This window comes from Eutrema salsugineum, unplaced genomic scaffold (assembly GCF_000478725.1).
Source record: "Eutrema salsugineum unplaced genomic scaffold, Eutsalg1_0 scaffold_7, whole genome shotgun sequence".
NCBI classification, from domain to species: domain Eukaryota; kingdom Viridiplantae; phylum Streptophyta; class Magnoliopsida; order Brassicales; family Brassicaceae; genus Eutrema; species Eutrema salsugineum.
Window position 1 is genome coordinate 1846604 of NW_006256486.1, and position 14140 is coordinate 1860743.

The 14140-nt window shown below is 37.9% G+C and overlaps 3 protein-coding genes across 3 annotated transcripts; 1 reads left to right on the forward strand and 2 right to left on the reverse strand.

Moving 5' to 3' along the window:
- The first annotated feature begins 215 nt into the window (after positions 1–215).
- Positions 216–1937, forward strand: LOC112082822. The gene has a single exon (XM_024150349.1). It carries the CDS (start codon positions 216–218, stop codon positions 1935–1937), a length of 1722 nt encoding a protein of 573 aa, XP_024006117.1.
- A 1178-nt stretch (positions 1938–3115) lies between these two features.
- Positions 3116–7614, reverse strand: LOC112082823. The gene is made up of 9 exons (XM_024150350.1): positions 7449–7614; positions 7198–7211; positions 5902–6153; positions 5296–5802; positions 4572–5114; positions 3982–4346; positions 3813–3894; positions 3514–3732; positions 3116–3412 (listed from the first exon to the last, which is right to left on the reverse strand). Exons 1-9 carry the CDS (start codon positions 7612–7614, stop codon positions 3116–3118), a joined length of 2445 nt encoding a protein of 814 aa, XP_024006118.1.
- Positions 7615–11144: 3530 nt separating this feature from the next.
- Positions 11145–13980, reverse strand: LOC18010461 (protein CHUP1, chloroplastic). The gene is made up of 4 exons (XM_006392902.2): positions 13664–13980; positions 13116–13365; positions 12971–13008; positions 11145–12815 (listed from the first exon to the last, which is right to left on the reverse strand). The coding sequence occupies exons 2-4, from the start codon at positions 13270–13272 to the stop codon at positions 11271–11273; spliced, it is 1740 nt and encodes a 579-aa protein (XP_006392964.1). The 5' UTR covers positions 13273–13365; positions 13664–13980; the 3' UTR covers positions 11145–11270.
- Between the last annotated feature and the right edge of the window lie 160 nt (positions 13981–14140).

The following is a 14140-nucleotide window of genomic DNA, read 5'->3' on the forward strand; positions in this document are numbered from 1 at the left end:
TAAAATAAATATCTTGTTTGGACATGTTGATTTGCCTTTTTTTGGTTCCATATACGTGAGTTTCACGTTGATATGTGTTATAATTAGAAAGTGATGAATTTTCTTGAATGTTTAGAAGTCTGCTCTATGTTACTTGGAAAACACGGTTTATCTTATGTGGTTTACCTTTTTTGCAGATGGCGGCTCAGTTGCCTGTTGTATTTGGAGAATAGGTTATGGGTGCTCAGTCGTGGCATTTTGAGGTGGATAATCGCAAAGGAGGGAGGTTGTTCTTCATGAATGATGGTTGTACACATGGAGAACTCGTAGCTATGGCTCTAGATGATTACATGCTGGATGGAAATACGGACAACGTGTCTATCACTTATGCATTGCCAGATTCAATGTTAGCAAACATGGCTCCAGATACCCCTCCTATACATATTACTAATGATAGACAGGTACAGAGCTTGATTGGGTTGAGTAAGACGCATGTTATACGTCTTTGTGTATCTAGTCGCAAGGACAATGATGGACGTACTGGTGGTGTTGATGATGCTGATGGGTGTTCTGTTGAAGGTGGGAATCAAACTACTGAGGAATGTGAAGATGAAAATGTCGATGAGTATGATGATGATGAGATAAACGAGGACATCAATAACGATCCAGTAAAGGAGGAAGATGCTACTGACTCCGAGGATCAGGACTCTGAGGATCAGGACTACAGCCAATATGGGAAAGTGAAGGATGAGGATTCAAATTCTGATTCAGAGGGTGAGTGGATTGAAGAACCGATGAAGGCTCCTCAAAGAGGATATGAAAGAAATTGGGTTGACAAAATAAAAGTAAACGGAAATTTTGCTACAAAAGACGAGCTGATTTCTGAGATCAGGTTGATGGCTGTTATGTTGAAGTTTGCATTCAGAGTTGATAAGTCATCGAGACGTCTGTTTGTTGCTAAATGTGCTGTTAAAGGATGCCAATGGAGAGTTAGAGCAGCTGTAAAGAATGAAGCAAAGACGTTTTGGGTCACTAAATATGTCAAAACTCATACATGTTCTGTTTCAGATCGGTTGGCTCACCGAAAGCATACGACTCCAAGATACATTGGAAAGTTATTTATAGAGCGTGTGGGAATAATTGATGGGATTACTGCACAACACATCAAAGATTCAATGCAGGCGATGTTTGGACTGAAAATAGACTACACAACTTCGTATAGAGCTTTGATGTATGCACAAGAATGTGTGAGGGGAACCCCTGAGGATGGATATAGCCGACTGCCTTCTTATTTGCATCTGATCGCTGAAGCAAATCCGGGTACTATAACTGCCTTTGAACGCGACAGTCAGAATAGGTTCAAGTACCTATTCTTAGCCTTCAGAGCCTCCATATCTGGTTTTCAATATCTCAGACGGGTCATTGTTGTCTATGGGTGTCATCTGACTGGAAAGTATGAAGGGACTCTGCTAGTGGCCACAACACAAGATGGTAACTTCCAGATATTTCCACTAGCTTTTGGAATAGTGGACTCTGTGAATAATTACGCATGGGAATGGTTTTTTAGAAAATTGCGGGAGTGTTTTACAGACGAGTATCCGTTGGTGATAGTTTCAGACCGGCATCATTCAATTAAGAAGGCATGTGAGACTGTTTTACCATGGGTAACACGCGGTATATGCTATTATCATCTGCAACACAATATTGTCACTAAGTTTAAGGGAAAGCATCTTATGTACTTAGTCAAACGTGTTGCGTATGCATATACGGTACATGATTTTAACCGTTATATGGACGAGATAAGGCATATAAAACCTGACCTTGCAACGTACCTGGAGGAGGCAGGCATTGAGTTGTGGTCAAGAGTTCACTTTCCAGGTGATATATACAATATAAAGACGAGCAACATCGCAGAGTCTATCAACTCTGCTCTCAAACGGGACGGGGATTTCCCATAGTATTCCTGTTGGAGTACTTACGGGCGAAGCTAACAAAGTGGTTTTGTAAAAGGCGGGAAGATGCTTTGAGTCTTCAAACCAACCATACTCGAGGAGTTGAATATTTGTTGGCAATTCGTTCACATTATGCTGATAATTTGACGGTTGAAGGCATAGATGGTTGGCGATTCAATGTGAAAGGAGGATCACATAACTGTGTCGTTGATTTGGAACTTCGAAAGTGTGGGTGTGGCGTGTATGATATTGAGAAAATACCTTGCTCTCATGTTATAGCCGTTTCAGATGCAATGCATATGCATCTGGCCACTCTTGTATGCCCGACATACTCCAAAGATTACTTGTATGCAGCGTACTCGCATAATATATATCCTCCAAGTATTGCAATGAAAACCGATGAAACAACACAATGTCTACATCCGGAGGTCCGACGTAAAAAAGGCAGGCAGAGGAAGTCAAGACTGCAAACTTGGCTGGAAATTTCGAGGCATAAGCAAAAGAAACCCCGTAAGATCCACAAGCAGTACAATTTTTCGAAATGTCACCAACCAGGACATACCAGACCGGATTGTGTAAGTGTTATGTTACCTCATACTTTAAGGGTTATATTGGTCGAAGTTAATTTCCTCTGTTTTTTTGCAGACGTGGAAGTCAAGATAAAACCCTAAACCTATAATAGCAGACTTACACTGAAGACTACAACTAGAAGTCTACGACCGTAGTCTGCACAAGAAGTCTGCTTAACCAGGTAAGGTAAACACTATTGAAATATGTCTGTTTCATGTCTATGTACGATCATTCTTAATTATTGTCATAAACTATGCGATATAAGAAGCTATGATTAGGCTAAACCTTAGAGTACGTGAATTATCACAAAAGCCACACTAGTCTATTACAAGCGTTTAGCCTCCCAAAAGATACAACCACACCATTGTTTTAAATATTACTAAACAAACCAAAACTAGTTAGGAACATTACAGCTAAATATGAGAACAACAATTCTGGCAGGTTAACCAAAAACTTCCAACCATACCACATCCAACGAGAGTCCTTTCTCTTACAGTACAGAATATACATAGTTGGACATATCACTTACCTTCGTATACGTCCAACCATGGATAATCATACTTCTCTGTGCCGGTTACTCCTGTCTCGTCAAATATCTCAGCTCCCAGCTTGTCTCAGACGTTTTTAATGTTTGCATCGCACAAGGTCTTAGGAAATGGCATCCCTAGAGCATGGCATTCAAGGTACTTCAAGCAGTAAACGCCACAGTCACCGCTTTGTTTGTTTTGTGGGATCAAATGCCCCTTGATTTGCTCCCACGTGAATGGATCATAAATCAGATTGATACGGTCTTCAGCAGGTGCACATTCACGGAGTATATAGGGAACCAAGACGGTAATCGGAATCACAGCAGCCTCAATCTGAATATCCGATGCATGAGTATTCGCATGGTTATCCCAAATGACAATATGCTTCATCGGAATCGAAATCCACATTGCCACCCAGTGATCCTCAGTGATGTGTAACATCGAGTACAGGTCATCCACATCATACCCCACGTCTTGTTACTAACGCAGTAGGTTGGCGCTGCGCCAGTGTAGTACTCAAACGAGCCAGCTGGAAGGAGCTTGCCTGAACCATCAGGGTTGGCGTGAGAGTCCACAAACTCCTTGTACTTGTGCCTCCACATCGTTGCAAAGTAAGAGTCGAGGAATGTTATCCTGTCTGACCTAAACCACTCAGGATGCTTTGTAAATCGCAGCATGAGTAGGTTAATCCCAGCTTCCATGTGCTGCATATTCAATGAAAACAATTATTCAAGCAGAGAGAAATATGTTGTGTTCATATCATATATACACTCGTGTAACTTACAGTGTCTGCTAGCCATTGTTTTGGGACTCTTAGAATGAAGTACCAGTCCGTAGATGACCATTTTATCCGTTTTGGATAGTTCCTGAAAACACCACCGTTTTACAATATCATCCACTACTCTTCTTATCTGTAAGTCTGCTGATATAATAACTCCAAAACAAAGACTTACTGATCTTTTTTCAGACAATCAGTTAGCACACCGATCTTTTGTTTCACGTGTTTCATATCAAACGGATCATATCCGCTCCCTCGGACATTTTTGTTTGGGATTATTTCATTCGATGTGCTGTTGGGTTTGAAAGGGTTTTGTTGGGTAGGAGCCAACTTTCGCAGACGTTCACTCTTCGCACGAGCAACCAGTTGTGCCGCCTTCTTGCTTTTCTCGTCTTTATCTTTCTGGACCTGATCGAAGTCGATGTCGCATTTTGCTGGATCAACCATAACGACGATTGGCTCTGGAGTTCCCTGCTTACCATCGTTCGCGCTCTCACTTGGGACATCAATTTGTTCATTTTGCTTAGACATAAAATTACTCTGCAAATATAAAGATTTAAACACACATCAATGAAACGAAACCAAAAATCAAACATTAAAGAGTACAAATAAAAGCATTAAATATTTAGTGGTGACAACATTTTTCGATTTCTAAGGTTTTAAAACAGATTGGTAAGGTTCGATGAGAAGTTTGAAAACAAATATGGAATTTTATTTTTTCCGGGGTTTCCTTCCTCTTTTCTTTGGAGAGGGTTTTGGACTAACGTCGATATTAGGATCGGCGTCCGCGTCCGTTGGATCGTCGCCAACAGGTTTTGCGTCCTCAGCGGCTGCTTCACAAGTCTGAGCCACATCCTCCTTTGTACCTCCGGTCCCAGCTTGGAGGATCACTGCCTCTAATTTCTGCTCCACCATTCCCAACTTTGTGTTGAGTAGTTTGATCTGAGATTCACAACTACTCAACCCATCCATCATCTTGTTGAAGCAGTCGTCCATGTGGTCCTTCAGAATCGTGACCATTGACTCATCTTCATCACCAGAGGCTGGGCAGAACCGCTTCCGACTTCCTTGATCACCAACTGATTCCGATAGCCTCTTCAGATCGACAGACCCTTCGGACTTGACATACGTGGTCACACCTGTTGGAGGCCAATGACTCCTTTCCCATGTCCATTGTTTAGGGCCAAAATGACCATACATCGCTTTGATGATGTTGTCAGTCCCCGCGTCTTCTTCATCATTGTCTTCAACTTCCCAGCGCGGAAACATGTCGAAGAATTTCTTAACAACGTAGTTGTTAATGCGTGTCTACATGGAAATCAAAACTGTGCTATATAACGTATAATGTAGAAGTCTACCAACAAATTCTGCATTAGAAATCTACTAAGGAAGTCTGCTGTAGAAGTATATTACAGACGTCTGCACTAGAATTCTACTAAATAAGTCTGCCGATATAATAGTCAACCAAGTATGAATTCAGACTACTTACCTGTTGGAGCATATTCTCTTTCATAAATTTCCTCCCCCTGGATCCCTTGTAAGCTGTCAGCGGTACCTTGGGGTCGTTTGGAAGTGGTTCACCAAATTTAGCAGCAAAGTCGGGAAGAGCAAAGTAAACCCAGACTTGTAGTACTTGAATAAACCCCTCAATGGTGTACGACGACTTCCAAATTTCTTTCTCCTTCACCGACCGCATCAGGTTTTTGAAGGCCACTCTTCCCCAAGGGTAGTTTTCAAACGCATCTAAATCCATCACAAGCCTTGCCAACCTAGCCCAAGTAGCTGAAGATGGCTTTCGTGCTTCAATGTAACTAGCATAAATGCTAAGGTATCCCAGCCTCAACCGATCCTCGGAAGACCACGACCCGCATTCCTTACAAGCTTCTATCAAATCTTCAGTGCTCGGGCCCAAATCCTGATTGACTCCCAATCGCTCCCAGAAATCTTGCATCTCCTCAGTTATCTCAACCACCGGATCCTCGAGATTGTCCACGTACTCGCAATTCAAGCCAGTAATATGTTCGAACTCATTCAAAGAAAAGTGGATCGGGATTAGACCTACGAGGCTTCAAATCTCAAATTTTTTCTTGCAAACTAGCTGCATGTCGAGAATGTAATGCACCAGTCTAGATGTCCAGCCGAAATCCAGCTGACTGAACTTCAAGAACACTCCCAGTTTAGAGTTCAATATCTCTTCCCACTCATCTTGTGTGAGTGCTTCCTCGAGTGCAGTCATCAGCTTCGTCTCACCGCTATAGTAACCGATGCTTTTCAGCGGAGACGGCTCATCACCTTTCGAGAAGAGATGCGGGGGGAAATCTGGGTTTTCCATTGGCTGTTCTGACGTCTGCAAAACAAAGTCAAATATTCAAGAAGTCTACTTATGAAGACTTACGAAGAAGTCTGCACACGAAGTCAGCCAACTAAGTCTGCAATTGAAGTCTGTAGACTTAATAGTGTAATTAATAAAGTTTCTAAAAAACTAGCCGCCGACAAAGTTCTCTAAAAAAACACAACCCGTTTTGAACTCTGTTTTACGAGATAATACTTCCAAAATAGTTCGCCTAACACTATCCAAGTCCGTTTAATAAATGAAAAGAAGTACAAATATCTGTAACTTTAGAAATATCTACTCGTTGTTGTCCGATTTTTAGAAAAACCGATGTAGAAACCCAAATGACTAGGAACTTGGAACCCGTAAAGATATTTATTTACAAATTATAAGAAATTAGTACAGCCAAATACTTTTCCACGACCAACGGCGGAAATGAACAGTTACGGACGGCGGTGACACCAGATCTGGAATAGAAAGCGAAGGAGATTAGGGTTCGTGAATTACACAGACGACTTCGATCCAAAAGAGAAGTCGGCACTAATTTCGACTTACCTTAAATGGTAAACGGATGTACAATAAAAACCGGCGACAAGTTCCGAGAAAAATTTTCCAAACGACAGTAGTTTTTTTTTAACCGATTTGTGTTAATACAGTGACCGTAGAAACTCTTATATATGTCCGTAGAAACCTATTTAACCGTCGTACCGGTTCAATAACCGTCGTACCAGTTCAATAACCGTCGTACCTATTCAATGTGGTTTATCGATTTTGTTATTTAAAACGCAATTGGTTTAGCCTTCAATTGGTATAGCTGGTTTGCAATATAAATTTAAAACCGTCTGGTTTAGTTTATTCTACGTATTAAGTCTGCATATTAAGTCTGCCTAAGACGTCTGCATATTAAGTCTGTTTAAGAAGTCTTCCTAAGAAGTCTGCATATTAAGTCTGTTTAAGAAGTCTGCCTAAGGGCATCCTCAATGCAGATACCCTCATGGGTCTCCAAATGTGTTTTTTATTAATATTATATAAGTAGATTTAGAGATTGTATGTAGAGACCCTTAACTCACGGCCTGCATATGTACACAATACACAAAGTGCACATAGATTCCCCAGTATACGAACAATGTATATGCAACAATCAACACCAACATTAATCACCATAGAAGTCAAATACATATGTTTTATCCCACCTAGTCTACTTAAAGGTTACACAAGTCTCTTGGTCCTCTATTCTACATCCCAACGCATGAAAACATAAGAGATTACTGCAAAAATAACTAAAAAAACACAAAGTAGGATATCAGAACCTCGATTAGCAAGTGCTTCTTTCACTCCAGCAATTTCACTCTGAATGAACCCTATGAACTCCTCGATCTTGCTAATGGTCTTCTCGGTTGCAGCAAGGCGATCCTCCAGTGCATACAGCCGCTTCTCATATGATTGCAGAAGGGCTGTTCGGTTGTCACGGAACATGCTTTCGCTCTGCTTGTCAATTCGTATTTGAAGAATGGTCAGCTGCTCTTCAATGGCTTCATCCCACCATTTGGAGATGTGACCCGGTTTATCCTACACATATGACAAATGAAAACTTCAGTTATACTCGATGAATAACATTAAAACTATACACATATTGAGAAAAACCTCATTAAAACTATACACATTCGCCTAATATTTCAGGGCAACTATAGAACTTCCTGCCAAACGTCTCTGGAGCTGTAGACTCTTCCAATCTACATCGAAGGCCGCAATAGCATCGTTCAGGTATCCCAAAGTCTCCATCAGCTTTGGCACACCCGCTGTCATAGCTTGCTTTGGAAGATGAGCTGTTGGTGTAGCTTATCGGCATTACTCTGTAGAGATCAAGCAAACAAACTTGGCAGTTAACAAACAAAAAACTAAAACAGATACGACCACATAATAACTTTGCAGCTAAAAACAAAACAACAAAAAAAAACTTTCCAAACAAGTATTTCTTACTCTCTAAACAACAAAATAACAAAAAAGGTACATCTTGAAATAAAGAAAAAATCGAAATATTTTTACTTACTTGCTCACGGAATCTGTGAAAAAATATTTTTACTTAGATCTGTTAAAAAAACAGTAAAGCAAAAGGACAAAAGAACAAAAGAACAATTTTAAAGGACAAACCAGTAAACAATAAGATACAGACTAAACAGAGAATGTAATGGCGAATAACTCACAGATCTGGAGAGATAACTAAGAACGATGAAGACGCCGGCTGAGATCTGCAGCAACAATATATGTAGTGATATATATGAAACAACATATGCATCAGAAACAGAAAAGAAGAGATGGGGAGCGCCGGGAAAGGCTTACTGCGAGAGAGAGTCGCGGCAAGAGAGACCAGAGTGCAGCGCCGTTTTACAGTGATCTAGGGTTTTTTATTTATGGTAACGACTGGTAAGTTTCTTTATATACTATGTTAAAAAAAAAATTTCTGGTTAGGTTAATTATTCTGGTTTGACAAAACTTCGATCCGTAGTCTACTGAGCAGACTGATAAAGAAGTCTGCAGCCCTAGTTTAAAATTTTTCACTTTTTATGTTTATCTTAGATGGTTAAGAATGATTCATTTTATTAAATTATAATTTTTATAGACCATCCTTGTTGAAATTTGATTTATAGAAACAAAATTTCAGTTTACATTATTTTTATATAATTTTTAAATTTAAAAATAAGATTTAATAATATAGTAGACTTCTTTATCAGTCTGCTCAGCAGACTGATAAAGAAGTCTCCAGCCCTAGTTTAAAACTTTTCACTTTTTATGTTTATCTTAGATGGTTAAAAATGATTCATTTTTATTAAATTATAATTTTTATAGATCATACTTGTTGACATTTGATTTATAGAAACAAATTTCAGTTTACATTATTTTTATATAATTTTTAAATTTAAAAATAAGATTTAATAGTATAGTAGACTTCTTTATCAGTCTGCTGAGAAGATTTCATTAATATTTGCAGACTTCGCAGGGTTATAATCGTAATTGAGACATCCGTTTTATTGTTTACTCATGTAGGAGATAATGGTAATTTTTCTACTCCTCTGACCTATTTTTGCAATAGGTTGAATTTGAGGTATACTTTTGCATTTGGAATCAAATTGTGGAATATTCTTAGCAATTCCCCTAATTTCTCATGGTTTAGTCTGGGTCTAGGCCCAAAAGAAAAAAAAAAGTTTGCTTTTACAAATCTATTATATTAAAATAGAAACACTTTTAATACTTGATTCCAAACGCTTTTAAAATTAAAAAAAAAATTATTTGAAAACAGTTTAAAATTACCCTATACAATATTATTTTAAACCGCCTTTTTTATATATAAATTTAATTCCAAAAATTAGATATTAATTTAGATATCTAATATTTCCTTAAATATATGTTATATTTAATTTAGAATTCAAACTATTTATTTAGATATTAATTTAGATTACTTTATACTTTTTTAAATATATGTTCTATTTAATTTAATATTTGATATTCAAATAATATTTTCAGAATAACACATATGATTAACGAATACTTTATTAGATTTGTTTTAATCATATTTAATTAGATTAAAATTTCACATATAAAAAACTGATAAATATTGTTTATGAGATTTTCAGTCCTCCTCTGAGGGGTAAGTCTCCTGCAAAACAGAAACGACGTCAAGGGCCCGGAAAACACGATGGAGGTGTGTTTTCCGAGGGTACTCCGACGCTCAAGTCAGAAAACAGCTCAAAAGACCACGAAGCGGAAAGAAACCAGAAACTGTTAGAAGGAAGATGGACCAAGAGTCATTGAGGAAGGTAGGATATGCTCGGGCCTAAGTGTAAGAATGGGCCTTTTGTGGTGAAAAGAGAGAGAAAAGAAAAGTTTAAGGTGACAAAAGCCCATGTTTTAGGAACCGCCGTGGAGGAGAGATGAAATGAGATGACCGGAAATATATAATAGTTTTGTGTTCATGCTTGCATGAAAGATAAAACCCCAAAAGAATAAGAGACAATTCGATAAAAGAGGAAGAAATTCCTGGCTAGAGAGAATGAGGAATTACAATAATCTTTAAACTTAATGTATATAAATAATGACTATTTTAAAGATCAAGCTTTACATGATATCAAAACTACCAAAAATATTGTTTAATTACCTACAATCTGATATCAAAGTTTTGTGTCCGTGCTTGCATAAAAGATAAGTACCGTCAAAGAGAGTTAATTTCCGTTAAACAGGGAGAAAGTTCTATATGAACAAAGAAATAAAATTATCTTTTAAACTTAATGTACATTTATATAATAAAAAAAATCAAAGATGAAACTAAACATGGTATCCAAGTTAGCAAAAATGATCGGTTAATTACATATAATAGTTACATATCCACGCTTACGAGAAAAATAAGAATCGGCAAAGATAATCAATTTCGCCAAAACAAGAAGATTAAAAATTAAATAAATAAAATAATGTATAAATTTAATTTATACAAATAATGATTAAACTTAACATAATATCAAAACTACAAAATGAATTATTTACTTATAATATTATTTAATAAAATCTCTCTGCGCAAGGTGCGGACCAAATATCTAGTATATATATAAAAATGAAAATCTTTGACTTTTGTGTAAAATATACAAGTAGTTTCATGTTATTCATCATTTTCCTATTTAAACTGTTTATATCTTAAGTACTCGTGAGGAAAAATGGTATGACATTTTTTTTTTCTCTCAAAATAGTTAAAACTATACTCTTTTACCAATCTTATCATTTTCATGTATGTTCAATTCTGCGCCATTTATTTTGATCATCTTCTTCAGTGATCACTCTCGTCTTTTACCCTACCACACACGTTTGTCTACTATGCTGATTAACCGACAAGTTCATGTTACAATGTAATCAGACAAAAGTTTTCTATATTTAAAATATCTTATTTTCTTATGAAAATAAGATATGGTCCAATGCTTCTCAGCACGCGGTAATCTTCTTTCCCAAGCTGCAACTCTCGCAAATATATTGTATGTTTGCTTCACAAATTTACAACTCTGAGCTATATCTATACTACTTATACGTATATATATAGCTTTAGGCGTTGTGTGTTACAGTACAAGTACTATACAGTTTCTTCCAAACTCTCAGAAGAAAAACGACACAGATTTCTTATGCAGATTCTTTGTAGGACGAGATTTCCTCAGCGCCTCTGCCAGTTTAATCAGCTCCTTCTTTCTGTTTTGATCTGTCTCCAAACAGTTTTCACCTCCGTCTTCTTCTTTATAGATGGAACAATCTGCTGCTTCACTCTTACGACGCACCATCCCTATGCTATTCTTGAAGTCCTCCTCGCCGTCTTTGCATCGCATCAGCATTTGAAAGTCCATTGAATGTGTTGATCGAAGCCTTCTAGGAGTCGAATGAGCACCCGTGTTTGAGCTGCTTGGTTCAGATGAACCAGCTCTCTTCTTGCGCTCTTGAGTGTCTTTACCGTGTAAGATCTTCATCAGCTTATGCATAAGCTTCTTCTTCCCTGACTTTTTTGTGTTGGTCGCAAACAAAGTGTCAACAGAAGAATCATCTTGGAACATTGATTCAGTGATCATTGATGATTCCTCCTGAGAAGATGACCATTGATCATAATCTGTGTTATCTTCCTCGTGCTCTTCACTATGTGCGTACTCCAGGATCAGTTGCTTAGCTTTTTCTTCTGAGTTAGGGCTTAGAGTAGTACTAAGATCCCTAGCAACTGTTTTACCAGCAGGAGCTTGGTATGTCCTTAGCTCGTATCTTAAGCAAGCATTTATCCATTTGAGATAAACAAGCTGCTCGAGGTCAGTGCATCGATCCCCTTGAAGCTGCTCGATTTCCTTCTTCAGCTCTTCGTTTTGACTCCTCAATCGGTTACCATCTTCTCGTAATGTCTCCATCTCCTCCGGGTCCTCCAGCCTTGAACTTGCTATGATTTGAACAGATTCCAGCTTCTCAGCAAGTTCCAAATTCTCAAAACGTAATCTCGTGTTGGAGTTACTAAGCTCGTTGATCTCACCTTCCAAATCCCTTAACCTCTGCATCAACTTATCCGCATCCGGATCAGGTAAAACAGCCTTGATCTCTTCTTCTTGCAGCTTCGCAACTCGTTCTCTAAGGGACAAGATCTGCTCTACATGTTGTTGGGTGTTGATGTTCAGTTTCTTCTTAAGCACTTGAACCTCAGACTTAGCCAAATCAAGCTCCAACACAACTTTCGAATGCTCAGAACATTGTGCCTTGAGTTTCTCGTTCTCAGCTTGCAAAGACTTGATCTTTAGATTGAAAACTTTAGTCTCCATCTGGTTTAGTTTCAACCTACTCCGTAGTTCCATTGCAATCTTCTGCTGCTCCTTGAGACTGTAATACTCTAACAACTTATCCTCGAGACATCTCTCTCTCTCACGAAGCGCTCTCACCGTGTTTCTCAACCGCTTAATCTCATTCTCATAATCAGCTTCCTCTTCGCTTGGAAATGCTAAAGGAACAGAAAAATCAGACTTTGGGGTTTCACATTCATCATAGGCCAACAATTCTAACTTTTTCACTTCCTCTTCAAACTCCGGTAAAAGAAACAAATCTTTTTCGCCCTTCCGTGGCGAAAAACCGATTAAAGAGTCTTCTTCTTTACTAGTGTTCTGAGTTTCTGAATCTTCTCTCTACAGAAAGCAAATCAAAATTTCCAGTAAATGGTCTAAATACTCCAAAACGTTATTGACCACCATTAGCTTAAGTAAACGAATCAGCAGCCAAACAATCAATCTACAGATCGTAAGTCAAATCTATAAATAGCAACTTAAAGGTCGAAACTTACATCGATGGATTTATTGGAACAATCTCTGTATCCATGATCTGAAATTCACAACAACAAAGGGAAAAAACCCTCTTTTCGGATTAGAGTCATGAAATGTGTAAATCAATCAAAATCGTGTAATTCAAAAGCAAAAATAGACACAAACCAGGTGATTGAGTTCTCAGAGGAGGCAAAGTGGGTCTGATTCTTTTCGTTTTCTTTCTGAATCGGGAAAATAGAAATCCGGCGAAAGATACGGCGAGGGCTGCTCCTATTTGGAGCACAAACAGGTTTATATCTCTTTTGTGTTTGGTAAGGATCATGACTGCAAAACCCTAAGATATTCAATTTGGAAAGAAGATTTTCGTTGACTAAACGCAAAATTATCTGTCTTCTTCTTCCTCGTCGGACTACATCTGCAAGTTCGGATAAAAATCAAAAGACAAAATTTTGATGATGGGATCAAATAGCCCACTGAGAATCAATATAATCTACTCATTACGGAAAAACCAATGAGCTGATTTATAAGGAAAAACAAAAAGTTTTGATTTTTTGTCCTTTCTTAATCTCGAGTACAAAAACAGAGATTGATCTACCTCTTAAGACAAAAAGCAGAACTTGGAAAGAACCCACAAAAAAAAAAATAGAAATATCAAATCTTTGTCTTATTACATTCCAAGTAAATAACAGACACTAGTAAAACCATAGACTTACTCGAAACACCATAGTTTTCCTGGCGATTTTGGTTTTAATTTTTCTCTATATTCCCAAAAGAAAAAAAAAATATAGGAAGTTGGTAGCAGATACGAAATTTCTAGTGGGTCAAAATGAATTTGATTCTCTTAAGTGGGTGTATTTCGCTGTCCGATAGATCAAATGCGTAAATGTTTGATATTTCTATAGAAAATGAGAAGGAAGATTTGATTTGACGGCGAAAAAAAATTGATGAGTTGGAGAAATATTGAACAGAGGATTAATGGAGGAGAAGTCGATCACGAGACTGGTCTCGGAATCGAACGAACATTGCCAGATTGCGTTTCAGTAACTAAACAAATCATTATTAATTCAATTAATTATTCATGGACTGGCTCTTAATTGTGTGACTCAGTTCTGTTTTGTACCCTGTTTCGCTGTGGCGTATTAAATTTAATGTTTTAATAATAAAGATTTCATGTCAGTGTCATGAGCATG

Coding starts and splice junctions, on each gene's coding strand:
- LOC112082822 (XM_024150349.1), top strand. CDS start 216: ATGGGTGCTCAGTCGTGGCATTTTGAGGTGGATAATCGCAAAGGAGGG.
- LOC18010461 (XM_006392902.2), bottom strand. CDS start 13,272: ATGATCCTTACCAAACACAAAAGAGATATAAACCTGTTTGTGCTCCAA. Junction 13,009..13,115: donor TCTGAGAACTCAATCACCTG/GTTTGTGTCTAT, acceptor TGTGAATTTCAG/ATCATGGATACAGAGATTGT. Junction 12,816..12,970: donor GTTCCAATAAATCCATCGAT/GTAAGTTTCGAC, acceptor TGCTTTCTGTAG/AGAGAAGATTCAGAAACTCA.
- LOC112082823 (XM_024150350.1), bottom strand. CDS start 7,614: ATGTTCCGTGACAACCGAACAGCCCTTCTGCAATCATATGAGAAGCGG. Junction 5,115..5,295: donor AAGAGAATATGCTCCAACAG/GTAAGTAGTCTG, acceptor ATTTCCATGTAG/ACACGCATTAACAACTACGT. Junction 3,733..3,812: donor AACAATGGCTAGCAGACACT/GTAAGTTACACG, acceptor TTGAATATGCAG/CACATGGAAGCTGGGATTAA.